The 22034-nt window shown below is 40.7% G+C and overlaps 1 protein-coding gene across 2 annotated transcripts in view; it reads left to right on the plus strand.

Annotated features, from left to right (window-relative positions):
• The first annotated feature begins 1908 nt into the window (after positions 1 to 1908).
• The window catches only part of PRKG2 (protein kinase cGMP-dependent 2), a 107345-nt gene continuing 87219 nt past the window's right edge, over positions 1909 to 22034 (plus strand). Inside the window, exons 1-2 of one of the 2 annotated variants that reach the window (XM_066281200.1) lie at positions 1909 to 2038; positions 12672 to 13145. In XM_066281200.1, coding sequence (XP_066137297.1) covers positions 12685 to 13145 — 461 coding nt within the window. In that variant the 5' untranslated portion in view covers positions 1909 to 2038; positions 12672 to 12684. The other variant, XM_066281199.1, reaches the window with a different exon arrangement.

The raw sequence follows: 22034 nt of genomic DNA on the forward strand, positions 1-22034 counted from the left end.
GGCTGTTCCAGCAGTCCTGGGAACATGGGTGGGGCAGACCCAGGTACAAAGCTGGGCTGCTGGAGATGGGAGGGGGGATAACAGAAAGACTGGGCTTTCCCTGACACCACTGAGTTGCTGAATTCACCAGCGAAAGCCTCCCTTGCAACTTCCAGCCATATGATACTTCAAATTTCCTTATCATTTAAGACATTTTAAATTGGGTTAATTATTAATTGCAGCCTCCCACATCTAAATTATAACCCCATATTTTTTTGCTCTCATATTTTCCTTCATAGCATTGAGCATGTTTACAGTTTTGTTGCATTTATTTGATTGATGTCTCTTTCCCCCACTGGATTGTAGATTCTAAACTGCCAAGATCACAAGTTGATTTTGTTCACCATTGAGTTCCTAGATTGTAGCACCAGGCCTGAGGCCTAGGAGCTGCTGGAGCACACTTGTTGAAAGAATGTACAAAGAGCTCATCAGTAGTCACGTTTGTTTCTCTTCCTCTTTGTTCACTGCGGTTCAGCATGGTATCGCCGACAGAACACAGGATGGCTGGGAAAGAGCCTATGTTCCCTCTCCGAACTCGAACTAGCTGGATGGCCCTGGGCAGCAGCCTGGACTACATGAATGGCTTTCCAGTTTTTGCCTCAGGAACAGTAAAAAAATACATACTACATGGCTGACCCAGTACCTACCTATTTAACTGAAATGAAAGATTTATAGAGCATATTCTTACTATATCTGTGTAATGTACTCTGGTGTCTTTTTAAAATTTTTATTTAAAAAAATGCAATCTTTGACCCAATATATCAATTTTTGGTCCCATTAATTAGCAATCCACAGTTCCTCCTAACCCCTATCCCCAAGTAGACTGGACTAAATGGACTTTGAAAATCTTTGATTTTCTCTTCTTTGCTGGTATGCTGTATATAAACATCTAGTCCACAGCTTAAAAGTCCATGGTTACAGTGACTTAGCAATCAGTAATTATTTTCTCTTTTCCTGTGGAATTCTTCCCCATCCCCAACTCTTCGAACTGGGCTATTTTGAAGGCCTGTATAAAATGGCACATGTTCATGAAAAAGTACTTGTAGTTTTTCTTATATATTTTTTTTTCAGTTAGCACAAAAACAAACAGGACTACATTCCTCTTCCACTGAAATTTAACGGCCCTATTCGACATATTTACGTGAGTCTCATTCCTATATATTTATGTACATACTAGGGCAGACCGGTGTTATATGAGCCCCACTGCCACCACGTGGCTTAAAACCCAAGAGAGTTGGGTTCTAACATTCTCCAGAAACACAGTGAAGAATAGACCCTCCCTGTACTTCCCATTCCTCAACATGAAACTGCCCCTGTCCTCTATTTGCCAATGAAATTCCTCGGGGGCAGGAGGAAAGGGAGAAAACCACACGATCTCACAACTCCGGAGCACAGCAAATAATGTGGTGGGGTATACATATATTTAGAAAACCATAGAACGAGCCTCAGGGTGAAAAAAAAACCATGTAATCAAAAGGCGACGGGAAGAGCTTGGGTGATCAAGAAAGCTCTTTACCAAAAGACCTTCAGATTCTGAAGGAAGGTATAATTTCTGTCCCTTGAAACCCGGTTCAAACCATTGCCCCCGGCATCACATGCGCTGGCGAACTGGATGCAAGTTATGGCTTCAAAGTCCGGGAAGAGCGCGTCGCCAAGCTGCTCCCGGGTCACATTATCTTCCAGAAGGGCACCGGTGTGACGGAGGAGGGCACCTCCAGGATACGTGCGCCTATCGGCGCTCTGAGAGGGAAGGCGAAGTGGGAGAGATCCTGCTGTGAAAAAAGCCTGGAGGGGTGGAGGAAACAGAGGGGATGGAAAAGAACACCTCCCTGAACTTTCCTCTTCCCTCGTCCCACACACTGAAATAGAAATAATAACAACATGGGAAAAAATGCTTACAACCACGATGTTATCGCTCTACTTAAGTTGCCTCACTTTGGAAGGTATAGGGTATAAAGTGCAGATTGGGGCTATCGCCGACTGGTCCCGGGAGTAAAAGGTGCGGGTTGGTGTGGGTGCGCGCGCGGCGATCCCACTTTCAGGGAGGCCGGCTCCCTGCTCTGCCGCGCCACCGCCCGGACTGACCCCCACGCCCCTCCTTCTCCTCCTCTACTCCCTCCTTTCCTCCCCGCCCTCCTCGCGCGTCTCCTCTACACCGGCCCCCGCGGAGGAGCCAGGCGGCAGCACCGACGCCGCCGCAGCTCCTGCCCGCAGCGCGCTCGCCCGCGCTGCCCCGGTTGCCGTAGTCCGAGCGGCGGTCCCGGCAGCCTCGGGGCCGCGCGGCGCGCCGTGCGCACGGCCTGGGCGGACTGAACTGATCTGCGCCCGTCCCCGGCGCGCTGGGCAGCCCTGCGCTCGGCTCCGGCGCTGAAAGCTGCTGGGGAGGGCGGCGTGGGAGAGGACGCCGAGACGCGGGGGCGGTCGCGCTGGGGTGACAAGCTGCGCACCTGGAAAGTTACCTGGCCGTCTGGTGAGGTTCCGGGGCTGGGGGCTCGGGCACCGGGGTGCGTCAGGAGGGACGAGGTTGGGGGACGCGCGTGTGTATGCTGTGCGCCTCGCACGTTGTGCGCATCTGTTCCACACCCAGCCAGTCTCGTGCCTGTGCTGTTTGCGCGTGGACGTGGGCACACGTTGCGTTCGTGTGATGGGGCAGCCTTTCGTGAGCTCCTGGAACCAGGGGAACGCTACTTGATTTTAAGCAGCTCGGCTAGGGGAGGAAGGGGAGAGAGCTCAACCCCAGTGGGGATGCCTTGGCGTTCTCACGCCTTTAGCCCGGGAGCAGCCTGGGGAGTTGGTCTGGGTTGGGGGCTCCGCGCTGCTGTCAGGGCGTGCGCTCCCGGCTCCGCTTCTTGGGGCTTTGGGTAGCTGCTAGGAGACAGTACTCGGACAAGGACTTTAGGAGTCCTTGTAAACTTGTATGTGTGTTCTGTGGTACTCCCAGCACTGTGAGGCGCTTTCACATTTCTTGCTCTATATTTCCTGGTAATGAGGAAACGAGAGCAAACGAATAAAAGCAATAAACCAGCCACTTTGGGGATGAGAGAAAAAGCAATAGATTAGAGTTTGAGAAAATTTAGGGTGCAAATCCACAGCATTTGAACTCAGAGCTAAGAGTAGAAACAGCAGAGGCAGAATTAACAGGTAGAAAGATCTGACAGATGCCTTGGTTTCCTTATTTTCATCTTGTCCCCGAAGTTCCCAGAGCGTTTTTTATAAAAGAAGAGAGCAATGTACATCTGCCCCCCACCTCATCTGCCCCCCCACCATGTTTCTTAGAGATTATTGTCTCTTTTATGCAAGGTGATCATCCCACCTACATACAGTAAGTACAGCGTCTGTTGCCAGTGCTCCTATTTAATTTTATACAGGAGGAGCTAATATTGTGGATAATTTTCCTTGGAGAATTGGAAGCCATCTCCATTGGAACATTCTGCACCTAAGAATAAAGGACATAAAAAGATAGTCCGCGGAGATCTTTCTCTTTTATGTGAAATACTTCACTTTAGTATTCTGAAATCCTTACAAATGAGGCTAATTCACCTCATAATGAAGACATTTGTTGCCTGGCTGTTGCCCAAGGCTTTTGACCCCATATTGTCTTGCCTCTTTTAGGCTGGCAATTTTCAAGCGGTGTGCCACAAAAAATTTTAAAACATGAAGTACCTGGTAGTTTAGTCAGGGTCACTGACCTCTTTTTTTCTCTTAGATTGTCAACTTTAAAAATGACAATAACCAAAACAGTAACCATTTGGTGTGAATGAATCAAAATTATACCTATTTTTTTTGGTCAGAGTTGTAAAAAATATATATATTTTTTGGTGTGCCGTAGAATTTTAGTCATTAGTTAAGTGTACCATGAGATGAAAAAGGTTACAAATCACTGCTCTAGGCCATTTTCATGTTAATTATCCCTTCTTTTCCTGTGTTTTAATTTTCTTGACCATCACTGGTTCATTATTCTGGCTTTAAAAATAATTCTCAAGTTTCCACTATTGGTAAAATCTATTTCATGAACCGTGATACTATCTTGAGGTCCCTTTTCTGAGCATTGGCTCTTCCATGGTCCTTTGTACTCCAGTTTCTATCCTCTCTCATGAAAGGCTAAATTTACTGCTTTTCCCCCTGTGATGTCATTTGCTTTGACATGTCTTTGGGATGTGAACTGAAGCCTGCTCACCTCTTGAAAGATTTTATCTTCATGGCCCCCATGAGACTTTTTCCTAGATCTCTTAGTTGTACAAGTATACTTTCTCCATCTTTGTTATTGCTTCTCTTCCTTGTCCTATTCACCTATAGGTAATATCCACTGCTATTATCTAAGTGTACATACATAACAATAGAGGTATTCCTTTCTTTTCTCCTTTAGTGAGCTCATCTATGAATGGGACTTCAGTTCTTACCTCTGTGAAGAGATCTCTTGCCTTTACCTTTCTTTGTTACTATCTGCTAGATATTTTCACCTTGATGACCCACAGACACCTCAAAGTTAACATATGAAGACTCTGTCTCCATAAAACAGGCTCATACCCTGGACTTTGTTCAGTGTCACAGTACCCAGCCCATACATTGTACTCTTATTTATTTTTGGATGAATGAATGAGTTCATAGTACTACCTTCTTCCAAGCCTTCCTACATCAAAACATTGGAATCATTTGACTCCCCATTTAATTACCACATTTGAGATTCTGCCCCTGCAGGGTTCCATAATTCTTATCTTTTATCATTAATACCTCCAAATCCTCTCTAATGTTTAACAAAGCAATGGCTTCTTCTCATGCTGTCTCTAGTTTTTACTTCAAACTTCATACAGACCTAGACACTCTTCCTCTCCTCATTGCCAATCCCTGGCCCTTTCATCTACTTCTTTAGTCTCTACTTATGTGTCACCGATTGCTAAATATTTTCAGTTCCGTTCTTCTCATTTTCTAGTCCTTCATTTCTTACTGCCGACTGAACTCCACGGGTCTCTCAAACTGAGTATGTCCAAAATTAAACTCCCTTTTTTATCCCTTACAATCTGCTTCTCATTTTGGTTAATGACATTACCTCTTACCCAGTTGCCATAATGAAAACTTCCAAATCTTTATTGTTTTTTATCACCATTCAAATTCTATAAGCTACAGTCTCCTGATCTACATCTATAAAATTACATTTCTGTTTGCCTATTTATTTGATACTGTGTTACAAAAAAAAACAACTGAATGGACTGCTACCAAATTTGGCAGTGAGAATCTAGGATATGTAGTCATTTTAAAATTCACTGTGAACATTGCTCTGCACTTCAGAGAGATAGCCAGCCTCTGGAGTACCTGACACTGGTACAGTGAGAAGCTTGTCTGACTGCCTGACAAGAGAAAATTACTCTCCAAATTAAGATGCTGTAGACAGAGACAAGAAGCAGTAGATTTCAAACCAGAGTTCCAGGTCAACAGTCACAAGATCAGATGGACAGATCCTTTTAATTGTGGCAATGATATGGAATTGTGCTTTCACACAAGGAAAACTGTGTGTGGTCTGCTTCATGGAGAAGCAGGAATCTAAATATTCAGTGAGTTAATTATTTTCTAAAAGAACTTTGGAAAAATGAAGTTAAGGATAACACCAAATGCATGTTTCATGTGTTCTTAGGCGACTGTCTATAAAAGTTACAGGCTATACTGCCCACATTGTGAAAAGTAATCTATTTTTCATGATTTGTTGAAGGGAAGGAAATTGCAAAGTTATTTATACTTATAGTTTTTTGTTGTTTTGTTTTGTTTTTACTATATTTCTTATGATAATGTTTTTCTCTTCTGGCTACCTTGGAAATGATTCATTCTTTTTCTTGAGTTCAGAAAGTTTAGGACTTGAGAATAAGGTTGGAACTCTGGCCGTAATCTGGTCCTCATCACCTCTTGCTTGGATTAGTGCAATAGCCTTGTACTTTGTCTTTCTTCCTCCAAACTCTTTTTTTTTCCATTCCATATTTATTGCCAAGAAAGCCATTTTTCTAAAGTATGAATATGACCATATAACTTGAAAGAAACTTGACCTACACTAAAGTCCAGATACTGCAACACGATATATGATGAAGTTTTTCACTATCTTGCTCCAGTATCTTTTCAGCCTCATTTCTCATCACTCTTTACCCATCATGCATTTCAGCCCTTTCCCTGAAGGCCATCAGCTTTCTTGCATTCAACTCCTTATTACATTATTTTTTTAAATAAAAGACTTAATTTTTTTAGAGCTGTTTCAGGTTTACAGAAAAATTAATTAAGTGAAAAGTACAGAGCATATCCATATACTTCCTTCATGCTCCCTATACCCCGTCTTAATGTCTTGCATTAGTGTGGTACGTTTGTTACAACCGATGAACCAGTATTGCTACATTACTATAGCGTAAGTATGTATTTTACAATAGGGTTCCGTCTTTGTGTTGTATATTTTGTGGGTTTGGACAAATGTATGAAGACATGTATCCATCATTACAATATTATACAGAATGGTTTCACTGCTCTAAAATTGCCTGTGCTCCATGTATTTCTTCCTTCCTCCATCTCCCCAAGTCCATGGCAACCACTGATCTTTTTACTGTCTCCAAGTTTTGTCATTTCCAGAATGTCATATAGTTAGAATCATACAGTATGTAGATTTCTGAGATTGGCTTCTTTCACTTAGTAATACGCATTTAAAGTTTCTCCATGTCTTTTTGTGGTGTGATAGTTATTGCTTTGCATCATTGAATAATATTTTTTAAAAATATTTTATTTATTAATTTTAGAGAGAGGAGAGAGAGAGAAGGGGGGTTGGAGAGAAGCAGGAAGCATCAACTCCTAGTTACTTCCCGCATGTGTCTTAACCAGGGAAGCCTGGGGTTTTGAACTGGTGACCTCAGCTTTCTAGTTGATGCTTTACCCACAGCACCACCACAGGTCAGACAGTCATCACTGAATGATATTTAATTGTCTTGAGTCTACCAGTTTGTTTATCCATCCACCCATTTGTAAGACACCTTGGTTGCTTCCAAGTTTTGGCAAGTATGAATAAAGCCACTATAAACACCCAGGTTTCGGTGTGTGGATATATGTTTTCACATCAGTTGGATAAATACCAGGGAACATGACTGCTGGATTGTATAATTATTTAGCTTGGTAAAAAAACAGCCAAACTGTCTTTCCAAGTGGTTGTATCATTTCACATTCCCACTAGCAACGAGAGAATTCTTGCTCTTCCACATCCTCTCCAGGTGTTAGGTGTTGTCAGTGTTTTGGCCATTCTAATAGGTGTGTAATGGTATCTCATTGTTTTAACTTGAGATTATCTAATTACGTATGATGTTGAGCATCTTTTCAGATCCTTATTTACAATGTGTGTGTATCTTCTGTGGTGAAATGTCTGTTTCTATTTTTGCCAGTTTTTCCATCAGTTTGTTTCCTCTGGGTTTGGACAAATGTATAAAGACATATATCCACCATGTCGAGTGTTGAGTTCTTTATATATTTTGGATATAAGTCCTTTATTTTATATGTGTTTTGCAAATGCTTTCTTCTAGTCTATAACTGTTTTCATCTCTTAATACTGTCTTTTGCAGAGTAGACATTTTTAACTTTAATGAAATTCAACTTACCAGTTTTTGTTTTTTTTCATGGATTGTGCTTCTGGTGTTTTATCTAAAAACATCATCAAACCCAAGATCACTTAGATTTTTTCTCCTATATTGCCTACTAGCAGTTTTACAGTTTTGTTTTACATTTAGGTCTTTGATCCATTTTGAGCTATTTGTGTGTGTGTGTGTGTGTGTGTGTGTGTGTGAAAGGTATAAGGTCTGTGTCTAGATTCTATTTTTTTCTTTCTTTCCCCTCCCTCCCTCCCTCCCTCCCTCCCTCCCTTGCTACCTCTCCCTTCCTTCTTTCCTTCTTTCCTTCTTTCCTTCTTTCCTTCCTTCCTTCCTTCCTTCCTTCCTTCCTTCCGTCCGTCCGTCATATGGGATGTCCAGTTTTCCAGTACATGTATTAAAAGGACTGTCCTTTTTCCATTGAATTGTCTTTGTTCCTTTGTCAAAGGTCAGTTGACTCTATTTGTGTGGGTCTATTTCTGGGCTCTCTATTCTGTACAGGTGATCTATTTGTCTAATCTCAGCAATACCACACGGTGTTGATTACTGCAGTTTTATAGTAAGTCTTGAAGTCGGGTAGTACCAGCACTCTGACTTTGTTCTCCGATAATATTGTGTTGGTTTAGTACAGACTTTTTGAGCAATATGATTTTCTACTAAGATAAGTTATTTTGTTGGGTAAAACATGTTACAGTAATAGTAATATTTGATATTTATTAAACACACTATGTCAGGCACTGTTCTAAATTCTTATTATGGTTTATCTCATTTAACTCTCTACCTGCTCTAAATAATATGCACCAATATTTTATTTGCTGATTGCTCTGTCTTTGTACCTATCTCTCTTTTCTATTAAAATCATGCGCTAGGGTATATTCATGCTCAGTGCAAGTGCTTGGATTGGGAGTCTGGCTTTGTAACCTTTGGCAGCAGTATACCATGACCCATGTGTTCAGATGTACAGATATGTATAAATGTGTACCTATGTGTGTATATATATTTTTATATCAGGCTCCAGATGGGTAGAGAGAGAAATAGATATTTTCTAGATCAGAGCCAAGATTTTGGTTTCCAACTACTTCAGGGCTGGAGGAAAAACAACAACAAAGCCTGATTCCTCCCACATTAGCTGCCAGGTGTTAATCTGCCTGCAAGAGCCTTCATAGTAAGTTTTGCTTTTTCCAAGTCTTTTCTAGTTACCTTTGTAATGATATTTCCTAAGCAGTGATTAAGTTAATGCAATAATAATAGATAATTTTGTATAGCTTTCCTCTCCCCTTGCTAAATGCCATCTCTCATTCTATTCCTCTCTCTCGTCCCAGGCTGCAGAATACTGCTTTTACAGTGAACCATCTTTATTCTTTGCTGCCTTCAAAGATAATTAGGTGGAGTTCACGGCAATATGTGTAAATAAAGGCCACCTGAGGAAATTACAGTTTGTAATAGGAGTCCTTGCAGTCCTGGAAACTGGACTGGGTCATTCATGAAGCTTTCTTGTCTCCATCTTTTGGCAGACTTCCCTTAATTGTTTGCTCCAGAATGACTTTTCTTTTCTTTTTATTTTAAAGAGAATTTTATTTGAAATGAAAATATAGAGCCCATCCCAATGACTTCTTTTCTTAATGAAAGATGTAATTCAGTCAGAGTAAGATCCCTACCCCTGCCAGGGGAATAATTTGCATCTTTAAAGACCTTTTGTCTGGAAGACCTCCAGTTTACTAGACTACTGTCCACCCAGCAGTGATTCCCTCCGAGCATTTCCTCACAGGACACTGAGTGCCTAGTCTCTTCACGTAGTAGAAGAGCTACTGGTTCTGCCTGACCAGGCGGTGGCGCAGTGGATAGAGCATCGGACTGGGATGCGGAAGGACCCAGGTTCGAGACCCTGAGGTCGCCAGCTTGAGCCCGGGCTCATCTGGCTTGAGCAAAAAACTCACCAGCTTGGACCCAAGGTCGCTGGCTCGAGCAAGGGGTTACTTAATCTGCTGAAGGCTCACGGTCAAGACACATATGAGAAAGCAATCAATGAACAACTAAGGTGTCGCAACGAAAAACTGATGATTAATGCTTCTCATCTCTCTCCATTCCTGTCTGTCTGTCCCTATCTTGTCTGTCCCTATCTATCCCTCTCTCTGACTCTCTCTCTGTCCCTGTAAAAAAAAAAAAAAAAAAAAAAAGAGCAACTGGTTCTTCTGTCAGACTTAGCTCCTGATGCCTTATTAACATCTTTATAATAATCCCTATGAGATAAATATTATTATATCCATTTTATAGATTAGAAAACCAAGAATTCTACGTCATTCATAGAAGGTTACACAGCTGGGGAGGGGCAGATTGTTTTTCTACCCTGGATAGCTACCATTCATTGCTCATGTTAAATCCTGATCTTTATTTCAAACTCATTTCTTATTACTTTGTGTGCTGCTTCTGATTATAAGAATGATTCTAATAACCTACAGCTGCTAGATTGATGGAGGAACATCCTGTGGTTCATTTCTCCTTGTGGCTAGCAATACATAGTTGAGAAGTAGCTTATCTGTCTTAATGGCTAATACAGGAAGAAGAGTGAATCCAGTTAGGTTCTATGAAGGCAGACACTTAAAGCCTTGGCTTAAGGGACAGCAAAATTGAAATGAGTGAACTCACTAAGAAATCAGACATTATTGTGTCATTCGGTAACTTACTACATATCTTCAATTAGTGACTTAAAAGACAAGTTACTTTCATTTTACCTCTCTTGGAAACTCTAAATAACTTGAAAGATTTATATAGCTTTCAAACTGACTTCATTAAAACCAGAGAATAATTGGTGTTTTGGGAGAATTTAACATCTTCTACTTAATTGTGTTTCAGGTTTGTAAAATTACTGGATTGGTACAGAATATTTTAAATGCCATGCATAGAGCAAATGTGATTCTAAGCTTTTCCATATTTAGAATGCTAGAGCTGTTTTCTGTGTCAAATTTAACTACAAATTCATGGAGCCATGCGCCTGATACAGTAGTACATGACAGGTCTTAGTTAACAATTGTTCGATGAAAAAAAGAATAAATTAGTTTAATATTAGATTTAAAAGTTATCATACTCATTTTGTTCTTTAGAGGCCGATTTTCTTTTCTCCGACTCCTCTTTCATCCTGTCTTGGTTTGGGAACACTTTCCCATGAACCAAAACTGTGTGTCTATAAGATGGCTCACAGCTGCATGTTAAAAACTAGCACACATGTTAATTTCAGATACCTTCTTTCCCTTTGGGGGGCACCCTTCTCATGCCTGTCATTCAGAATCTCATTCAAAGTCACTTTTTGGTCCCAATCGAATGTCTTCTGAATTGTTTATTTCTGATACAAGTTTTCAGGACCACTTCTTTGAATTCCAGTCTCCGCAACTTTTTATATATTCTTAATATCTAAGAACTGTAAATGCTGCCAAGTCAACAGATACTTAAAGGTGAAACCTGCCACATCCTGCAACATATAAAGGCAATTCTCTGTAGATTAATGTTTATTAATGACTGCCTTGAACCTGACCTCTATGAGGAATATCTGAGTATTGCAAGATTCCTTTTATAAGTACATTTATTTTCTGTTTGTACCATCCATCTTAGGTGACCTGCATTGGCTATTGGGCTGCATCTGTTTGAAATTTGGAGGTTGTTTTACATCTTTGTGTGTCCATATTTATTGTTGTAGAGGTCATGATTATTCTGATAGAGCTAGTGAAGTAAAGTCTTAAGAATTTCATTTCTGTCTGAGTTTGAAATTTAGATAGTGAGAGGGTCAAGAATGTGTGGATTATATAACTTCAAAGTTTCATCTGTCTCTTCTGATGTTAGATCATGAGAGGTAATTCAAAATTAGTTTATAAGTATGGTGATGCTTCTTGGGTTATGGCTATCAAAAACTGCACATGCAAAAGTATGAATTTTAAATAGGTTGCCTGAAAAGACTCAAACTTATAAATAATCAAAGCAATATTCTTCCAACTTGACCCTTTCGGTTCTTTTTGGTTTTGCTCACATGTGCTTATTTAAATCTGCAGATGATTTATTTTCTGTTTTCACTGAGTTGACTCAGGACTAAACCTAATTACCTAATTTGGCCTCCACTTAAGCAGTAATATCAATGAGATCACAATTCTGTGATGCCCAGTATATCTATATTTTTAATGAGTGTTAAAATAAATACATAGTTATTGAACTAAGAAATATTTCTGAATCCACTAAAATCAGTGTTCATCATTCTGATCGGCTTTTCACATCCCAAGACTCACTGGATGAGTGACTACTTTGGAGCCTATACTGAGGATATTCTTAACAGGAAAAAATGGAGCCTTGTACCATTTTTTGGACAACCTTGGCTTTAGGGTTCAAAGTAAAGGATGTAGAAGAATCTCCATACCTCTGTTTTACCTTCTAGTAACTGCAGTTCGGAAGGATTTTTTTTTTTTTAATAAACAGGGAGTATTATCAGAAATGCAAAACTTACCAGGTACACGTGGCAGGATAAAAGTGCTAATAGAGCAACATCAAGTCTGCCTCCTCCTCCTGCGGAATGCAGATGTGTTATTTTCTAAATGTGAGGAAGGTTTCTTCGTGTAGCCGGTGTAGCTGCGCAGGGGGCTCTGCGAGTTGTGACATTTCCAAGCCTCTGCTGCCGTAGCTGCTTGTTTGCGTTTTATCTTTGCCATGCTGGCATCCAAGGCGCAGTTCCGTTGTGATGTTTGTGACAGCTGTCCGGAGAGAATGACCAAAGAGAACAGCAGGTAACACAGATTTTTGTTCGAAAGGCTCACGTGGGACACTAGTGCCAACAAAGGGACAGGGTACAATGTAACCAAGTGTCAGCTCCTCCTCCTGGAGGGGGAAAGGAGATGGATCGACAGCTTTCCTTCTGGAATCATGAGGAACTTACTGCTTATTAAACATAGATGTCTATGTTTCTATTTCTGAAACAGATCGGAATGAGAGGAGCGGTGGGGGCTGTCGGGACGAGAAACTCTGCTTGGTAATTCCCAATTCTGTACCCTCTCTCAGGTCCTTGAGCAAAATGGGAAATGGTTCAGTGAAACCCAAACATTCCAAGCATCCAGATGGCCACTCCCTGAACCTCACCATTGATGCCCTGCAGAGCAAGGTGACCGAACTGGAGAGAGAAGTACGGAGGAAGGATGCCGAGATCCAGGAGCGGGAGTACCATTTGAAGGAGCTGCGGGAACAGCTGTCGAAGCAGACTGTGGCCATCGCTGAGCTCACAGAGGAGCTCCAGAACAAGTGCATCCAGCTGAACAAGCTCCAGGATGTGGTGCACATACAGGGAGGGAGTCTGCTTCAGGCCCCGCCAGACAAAGTGCCTCTGGAGGTCCACCGGAAGTCCTCGGGATTGGTCTCCCTCCATAGCAGGAGGGGAGCAAAGGCTGGGGTGTCTGCTGAGCCAACAACCCGAACCTATGATCTCAACAAACCCCCTGAATTTTCCTTTGAGAAAGCAAGAGTCAGAAAGGACTCCAGGTAAGACATTCCTGTACTCTTTTGACCCCGATGGCCTTAATATTATGAAACTCTAGAGTGATATTCATTAAGTCTCTTCAGCAGTATATTGGAATATAGGGACTTCTAAAATGGCTTTGTTGGGCAAAAGGTTTTCCTTTTAAGGAAAACTTCTTTAAAGCAGAAATTGTACTTTACCTTTGATTTATGATATGTACAGTTGAGGAACTGTTTTCAGGAAAGTATTTACTTTATCTCAAAAAACCTTGAGGAGTGAAGAGGTGAATTTAGGATGTCTACCCTCCCTCTTTGTATAGGAATGAACTTAAAAATGTACACAAATTACAATGAATTATGAATATGTATAGCAAAACCACTTCCTAGCATTTAGTCTGCCAGTTTATGAAAAAGGAGTAAGCTGGAGCCTCGTAAGGGGATGAGTTCATTTCTTCATCCCATAGTTCAAATTGAACACTCTACTACTGTCTTCAAGCCACTGTCAGATGCTAAGTACGTATCAGTAAATAAATAGACACAGAACCTTTCTCAGGGAGAGATAGATAGTACACACAGAAACAAACATTGTGTAATTATTAATTAGGATAAATGACATGTCGTAAAGCAATGTATAGTGAATGGTGTCTGGGATTAGGGGTAGAGAAGGGCAAAGAGGCAGATTGAGATTGTTATGGAGGCCTGGCTGAGGAGGTGACCTTTAACTGTGAGACGCAAAGGAGAAGAAGGAGCATACATAAACAAGGTAAAAGGACATTTTAGGCAGCAGGAACAATTAAAAGCTAGAATTAATTTTAGAAATAAGGATTTTTAAAAGAACATGTAAATACCGCAGCATTCTTGTGCATGTGGTGTGTGTGTGTGTGTGTGTGTGTGTGTGTGTATGTGTGTGTGCATGAACATTTCTTTTCTGGCTAAAGTTTTAATTTCTTAACCAGAAAAGATTGAGTAGAAACATCATGAGGTAGCCTTTTCTTTTTATATTATTTTTAAATGAGTATTTATTGAAATTAGATCTCTTGCTTTGATAATCTGAGCTTGGATCTCTCTTTTAAAATGCAAGATTTGTGAAATTAAAATATACTTTAATTTATTCACCGACACTAGTAATATAAATCAAGATGAAACATTAGATTTAAACAAATAAATGATTAATTTTGACAACAGATAAAAAGGGAGATTTAATCAATTTATTGGCAACGCCATATAGTGATGACCAAGAAATATTTGTTAAAGAAACAAGTCATGGTGGGTTATTAATTATAATATTCTGTGGCTAAAAGAAGTCTCACTGTTCAAAAGAGTGTTTTAAGGCAAGATTTTTTTTATTAATAGTTAGTTTAGAAAGGTCTAATTTGTTCCCCTTAATAACTGCTTATTTTTAATGGTGCAAATTCAGAAATTATAAATGTTACAAACTTATGCTTTTTTCCCCAAAACTGAACATTATCCAGTATTCTCTTCTGATATATCAGACATATGAGCACATATAGCAATATGAAATATTATACATTATGTTACTATATATGTATACATAAGCACAACATATTATTTACCCACAAAACAAATCTTTCAAATAGCAGTGAGTTTATGTATCTAGAAGTATAAGAGAATTTAATAGCAATTCATTTCTTTGACTCTCTCCCTGCTTATTCTATCAGTTTCTCTATTTGAATGAAGATTACGTTCAGTTATTTTGTTCCAAAGATGTATGTCTGTCTTGAAGCAAAACACCATTTTCCTGGTGTTAGGTTGAACAATCCAGGATAAACACATTCCTTTTAATTTTTTATTCTATTATAACCAGGAAAAAAAAATCAACAGCTGCACAGAGTCAATTTCGGGGCCAAACCATCTTTGCCTGTAGTGTGTGTGACACAGGAAAGACATTATAGCTCCTGACTAAGGTTTAGCAGTGATTCCCCTCACCATAAAAGCAAACCAAATGGGGCCCTGGCCGGTTGGCTCAGTGTTAGACCATCGGCTTGGTGTGCAGGGGTTCCGGGTTCAATTCCCACCCAGGGCACACAGGAGAAACGCCCATCTGCTTCTCCACCCCTCCCCTTCTCCTTCCTCTCTGTCTCTCTCCTCTCCTTCCACAGCCAAGGCTCCATTGGAGCAAAGTTGGCCCGGGTACTGAGGATGGCTCTGTGGCCTCTGCCTCAGGCGCTAAAATGGCTCTGGTTGCAACAGAGCAAGGGCCCAGATGGGCAGAGCATTGCCCCCTGGTGGGCATGCCAGGTGGATCCCGGTCGGGCGCATGCGGGAGTCTGTCTGACTGCCTCTCCGTTTCCAACTTCAGAAAAATACAAAAAAAAAAAAAAAAAAAAAGAAGCAAGCCAAATGGGAACAAATCTGTGTTAAGGTCATGACTAAGAAACAGGCTAATTGATTTCTTAATGATTAAGTCCTAAGGAAACCAAACTAGCTCATTCGTGTCCTAATATTCCCTGTTTGATTTTATAGAGCCTTGTGGTTCTAAATTGAAAATTCATTAAAATATGGGAACCAATCCTTTTTCTTTGACTGATTTGTGCCTCATGTGTGAAGCTTGTGCTTCATTTTTTTTCTTGGAAAATCTTTCCTTAAGCTCTGGAATAATGAGCTAAACACAGGTGGCATCATCACTTCAGAGATTTCAATATCTCTAATTTTTTTAAAGTGCTCAATATTGTAATTTACCTTTTATTCTCAAATAGTTTCAATTTTAGAAAAAAGCCATAAGTATATTTTGAATAGTTTTATATATCTTTTTTACAGTCTATGAAAATTTTTGTAAGAAACAGTTTTCTAGAAGTTAGATCATTTAAAAAGATGGAAGCATCATTGACTGATAAAAGGATGATGTCAGAATCTATTGGTTTGGCTACTTTTCCAAGAAGTTCTGTTAGTATTACAGTATTTAAGATATCCATCACAGCCTGACCAGGCAGTGGTGCAGAGGATAGAGCGTTGGACTGGGATGCGGAGGACCCAGGTTCGAGACCCCAAGATCGCCAGCTTGAGCGTGGGCTCATCTGGCTTGAGCAAAAAAAAAAAAAAAAAAAAAAAAAGCCAGCTCACCAGCTTGGACCCAAGGTCACTGGCTCAAGCAAGCGGTTATTCAGTCTGCCGAAGGCCCATAGTCAAGGCACATATGAGAAAGCAATCAATGAACAACTAAGGTGTCACAACAAAATACTAATGATTGATGCTTCTCATCTCTCTCTGTTCCTGACTGTCTGTCCCTATCTATCCCTCTCTCTGACTCTCTCTTTGTCCCTGTAAAAAAATTAAAAAAAAAGATATCCATCACAATTGTTCTTTCATTTATTTTTAGCCTCATGATTTATTTGTTGACCTTTTATAAACTCTCCTGGCTAAATTTATGATTAATTTTATTCCTACTAATATGTGTCAGTGACATTCTGGATAAAGTCCTTCTTCCACCCTGGATCTGAAAGCTTTTCAATCTTTTTCTCAAAAAAAAAAAAAGTTTCTAATGAATACTTAACAGTAAGCAAGAAGGTTAGGGGAGCTCAGCCCTCCTGCAATCAACCAGAGTAGGGAGACATGAAGTATTGGCAGAAGCCAGAGAATAGCAATGGGGGGATGATAGACTTGGAATTTAAAGATTCAGATTCAGTAATTCACCAGAAACCCTACAACCCATGCCAGAGCAGCCTGTGAGTTTGCCGAGGCTGCTGTGCTCAAATGTGTTATAAAGGACAAATGGGCCTCATCACCTGTCAGGCAGCCTGCTGCTGACAACTCTGCTGTTGTGTACCTATCAAGCATATGTGCAGGTCTCGAAGGGGCAGCTCAAACCATACACGTAATTATGTCTCCTCACTTTATGTGGAGGGATTTATATGCTCTACTGGCATGGGGCAGCTCTTGAAATTTGTCTCTTGCAAAATTCAAGCGTTGCCTTTTTTAAGATCAGGTTTTAGAATAATTCAGTGCTGTCCAATAAAACTTTGTGCAATGCTGGAAATGTTCTGTAATCTGTGTTGTACAGAATGGATAGGCACTAGAAATGGGGCTCTGGCCACTAAGGAATTGAAATTTTAATTTTAAGTAATTTTAAAACTAAATAGCCACAAGTGTCTAATGGCTACTGTAATAGATACTTGGAGACTGCAGTTCTACAGTATGTGTTTTTGACAACAAGTGCTAATCCCCTGAAATGGGAATTATGACCTAGTGAAATTTGGGAAAATTTTGTAGACAAAGTGAGACCTGTGTTCTGTTATAGGACAAAAGCACAGAAAGTCAGTGTATGGCTGTCACATTGAGGTGGGCTCAATGTGGAATCACTCTTAAGTGACATTAAACCTGCAATGTATGACAGCATTCTGTAGTGTTTTGGCTTTGTGCCCACTGGCCATGTTAGATCTTCAGAAGCATACAACTATGTGGGCGTGTGGCCCATTTCTATTGTAGGTACTCAGCCTTTCCCGAGTATCATAAATCAGGATGAGTCAGAGCACTGCAACATATCAACCCGATCTTTGATGTAAACTTACTATGGTGAACATCAGCCGACTTCAGAGCTAGAACCTTAGAGATTGTTTTATGCCACCCCACTTCCCAGAGAAGTGAGGAAACAGGTACAGGGGACTTGCAGAGCTAAGGAAAGATTCTTGACATTGAAAGCAGTGTGTTCCCTCTACCATCCTGATGTTCCTAGACTTCCCGTAAAGATCAAAGGCCTCATGCCAGGCCAGGTTGGGTGTCAATCTGCTTTATTTGATACACTGTATTGATTGATAGAAGAATGACTGTGCTTCCTGGCTTCTTTCAAGCGGAGTTGTGCAGAGCTTACTCATTGTATCAGTGCTCACCACATGCTGGATCTTCAAAGCCCAGACTTGTGTGAGAAGAACACAGAGAATGGGATTGATCCATCTGATGGCACAGGCTATGTTATATATGGAGGGCACAAATAGGCTCCCCAATGAGCACTGTGCTTTTCAAGGCTGAGAACTGAGTATCAGTGGCAAAGGAGGAGGAGAAAGCTCAGATAGCATTTCTGTTCATGTCTGACTCTGCCCTGAGGACCAGGACAACCATACACCCAGGTGTCAGATGTTATACTGAAATGAAATTTTCTGTTCACATAGACATTGTTTAGCAAACTTCAGCACCAGCGGAGCAAAATTGTTATCTTAACATTGAATGTCTGGTGGGACACAGGCACATTAATCAGAGACATCTGGCAAGTAGCTGGCCTGCCTTTCCTGAAGAAAGCTCGAACTATCAGTTGAAACTATTGTTCTTTCGAAAAGGCAAGATAAGACAAAGACTTGCCCTCTGACTTCAGATGTTGACTCTAGTTTTTTTATTTTATTTTAACATATTGTGTTTACATAGATTCAACTGTCCCAGCGAATATATCTTCCTCCCCCCACTCCCGTGTTCCCCTTGATAGCCCCTTTGCTCCCTCCTCCCAAATCCCTCCCCCTTTCCCTCCAGGATTTTCTGTCCTGCTCTCTTTGTCTCTGTGTTATGTACTCATAATTTCACTAATCTTTTTCCCCTCTCTGATCCCATCCTCTCTTCCCTTTTCTCTCTGGTCCCTTTGACCCCGCCTCTGCCTCTATTCCATTCCTTAGTTCACATTGTTCATTAGATTCCTTATATGAGTGAGATCATATGATATTTTTCTTTCTCTGCCTGGCTTATTTCACTTAGTATAATGGTCTCCAGGTCCATCCATGTTGTCGCAAAAGGTAGGATTTTCTTTTTTTTTCCACAGCCACGTAGTATTCCATTTGGATCTGCTGTTTGACCCAGCTATCCCACTTTTAGGAATATATCCTAAGAACACGAAATCACTGATTCAAAAGAAGACATACACACCTATGTTTATTGCAGCATTGTTTACAATAGCCAAGATCTGGAAACAGCCCTAGTGCCCATCAGTGGATGAGTGGATTGACCCTAGTTTTAAGAAGGGCAATTAGTTTCATTTGTCTCTCCCACCCCATGAGCAGAATAGGTAAAAGCCGAAAATGCTACTGAGTCATCTTTTTAAATATAACGTGGAAAAGGGGAGTGGAAGATGTTTGTTATTATTTGTGCTTCTTTTTCTAAAGCAGTGCTGAGCATTTGAATGTGCATTATAGAGATGCGGGAATGTTTCTGTGGAATAATAATAATAGCAATGATAACAACATTTATATATTCCTAATTTTGTACCATGCACCAGTCTGAATGCTTCACAAATATTGGGTCATATCAACCTCACAGCAATCCTGTGAGATAGATATTGTCAACCCCATTTTATATATGAGGAACTGAGATCACAGCAATCCTGTAAGATAGATATTATTGTCAACCCCAGTTTATATATGAGAAACTGAGGTCAGCAGAATTAAGTAACTTGCCTAAGGTTAGACTTTTTATGTTTTTATCTTTTTAATATTGGAACCATAATGCAAAGCCACTATCTAAAGTCTGATCTAACAACTCCTATATACCTCTTTTCCAAGATGAAAATTAGAGAACTCTTCAAATTTTAGCTGGGAAACCTTGTAAAATGTTAAATACTATATAATTCAAAATAGATATTTTTCTAATTTTTTTTTTGGTGTGATTACAAACGTCTCTCTACTATTGTTATTTTTACCTGAAAATAATGCTTCCAGAAAATGCTGTCCTGGTGGCAGTTTGCAGTAGGGGGAAATTTTTTTCTGGGGATGGGAGGGCAAGAAACTTTGTTTTTCTTCTATGAAATAGTAACTTAAATGTGCTGAGAGGTTCTAGATCTTGATTTTACATAGGTAGGCTATTAAGGATTTTTAAGAGTGCATATATAGACAATTATCAGTTGGACAATTAAGAAGTTCATACATAAGCTTATAAATACTATTGCCTTAACCTGGGTCCTCAGCAAAGCAAAAAATAGAAATAATAAAAAGAAAGAATGTACACAAGGGAAGGAGGAAGAGAAAAGTTCGAGTGTGTGATCTGATGGCCAGAAGTCATGGGTGAAGGCAGCGAGGTGATATTTCTGCTGGAAGTGGTCAGAATGTTTGAAAACAGAAGGTTATGTTTTATAGTAATAATGTATCTGTAGACATTCAGGTCAGAACTAGCTTGCTATTCAGGGATGGGGCGAGAAAACCAAGTCATTGGTTAACTGCTAGATGTTTGCTGTTTTTGGTACACTAGCTCATGGAGGCTGGAGATGGGCTCTCTGTCTGGTGAGGCGAGTGTCGTGTTTCTGGTATTCCAAAAGGGAAATGGAAGCGCAGTCAGTCAACAGCTTGTTTAAGACCGTGCTGTGGTAATTTCCTGAACCGTGTTTCCAATCTGATTGGACTGACATCAGGAGTGTGTTCTCTAGCGTGGTGTGCGACAGGTGGTGCTGCCTACAATGTGGCTGGCTCCCTGTTGGAGTTGGGAGGAGGGGGAGGGGGTGGACGATGTTGTTATGCTTCAAAACAAGGGAGAGGTAAGGATCACAGCACTGAAGAACCTTCTTGAAATTAAATAGCAACTGCCTTGACATCTTGAAGTTAAATAAGTTTCTTCAGACTTTCTGAGTCCTGGCACCCAGCATCTCTCACTTCCTGTCCTGGCTTTTCTTCTCTCTCTCTCTGGAAGCCAGAGACCCCTAGGCTTCCCTCATCCTACACCCTCACCTCAGCCCCTCTCAGACTCTCACATTCTCTTCTTAGTTTTAGTATTAATGATTTTGTTATTTTATGTAGCATAATGCCTCTTAAGTAGTAAATGATATGTTTTTAAAAACATTACAGAAACATGATCAATAATTTTTTAATTAATTGTCTTTGTTTTATGGTATTGTATTTTAAGATTTTATTTACTCATTTTAGAGAGAGGAGAGAGAGAGAGAAAGAAGGGAGGAGTGGAAAGCATCAACTCATAGTAGTTGCTTCTCATATGTGCCTTCACCAGGCAAGCCTGGGGTTTCGAACCGGCAACCTCAGTGTTCCATTTCAGTGCTTTATCCACTGCACCATCACTGGCCAGGCACACATTTTATGCGTGGTCACAAACATTTCATGCCATTCTGGACACGGCCCATTTCCTTGCTAGATTCCCAAAAAGAGTGCAGTAGAAACAGTGTAGTTGAGAAGACTGTGGCCTTTTCTCTTTGCTTGCCCAATCAGAAGGAAGTGTCACTAAACTTTGCCTCCTAATCAGTGGAGCAGTCAGTTTCCAGGGGAGCCTCCCTTTCCTTTCTGGAAGCCTGAGCCGCTTAGCTCCTGTCACCTGATCTTTTCTGGGATTTAACCTGCAATAAAATTCTCAAGAAGGGGAAAGATCTGAAGCCAGGAATATTGCTTTTCAGTTTTTAGACTCTGAAAGTACCTTCTGTATAAAATGTGAAAGAAACATTACTTGAAATTTTTATCCTTTGACTAAAACTGTTTCCTTTCTTTAAAGTCTCTTTTTAAAATAATTTGTTTCCTCCCCTCCATGCTGACTCCACTGAGAAGTATTTGTTAGTTGTAGATTTTTCAGCACAGGCTTGTTTGACAGGTTTTTTGTTTGTTTGTTTTGTGTGTGTGTGTGGGGGGGGGAGAGAGACAGACAGGAAGGGAGAGAGATGAGAAACATCAACTCATAGTTGTGTCACTTTAGGCCTTCATTGATTTCTTCCCATACGTGCCTTGACCAAGGAGCTCCAGCCAAGCCAGTGACCCCTTGCTCAAGCCAGCGACCTTGGGCTCCAGCTGGCAACATTGTGCTTCAAGCCAGCGACCTTTACGTTCAAGCCAGTGACAGTGAGGTCATGTCTGTGATCCCACACTCAAGCCAGTGACCTCAGGGTTTCAAACCTGGGTCCCCGGCATCCCAGGTCAATGCTCTCTATCTACTGTGCCACCTGGTCAGGCAGAGTATGTCTTATATATAATCCATACTAAAGTGTGAGTGATC

Source organism: Saccopteryx bilineata, chromosome 5 (assembly GCF_036850765.1).
Source record: "Saccopteryx bilineata isolate mSacBil1 chromosome 5, mSacBil1_pri_phased_curated, whole genome shotgun sequence".
Lineage (NCBI taxonomy): Eukaryota > Metazoa > Chordata > Mammalia > Chiroptera > Emballonuridae > Saccopteryx > Saccopteryx bilineata.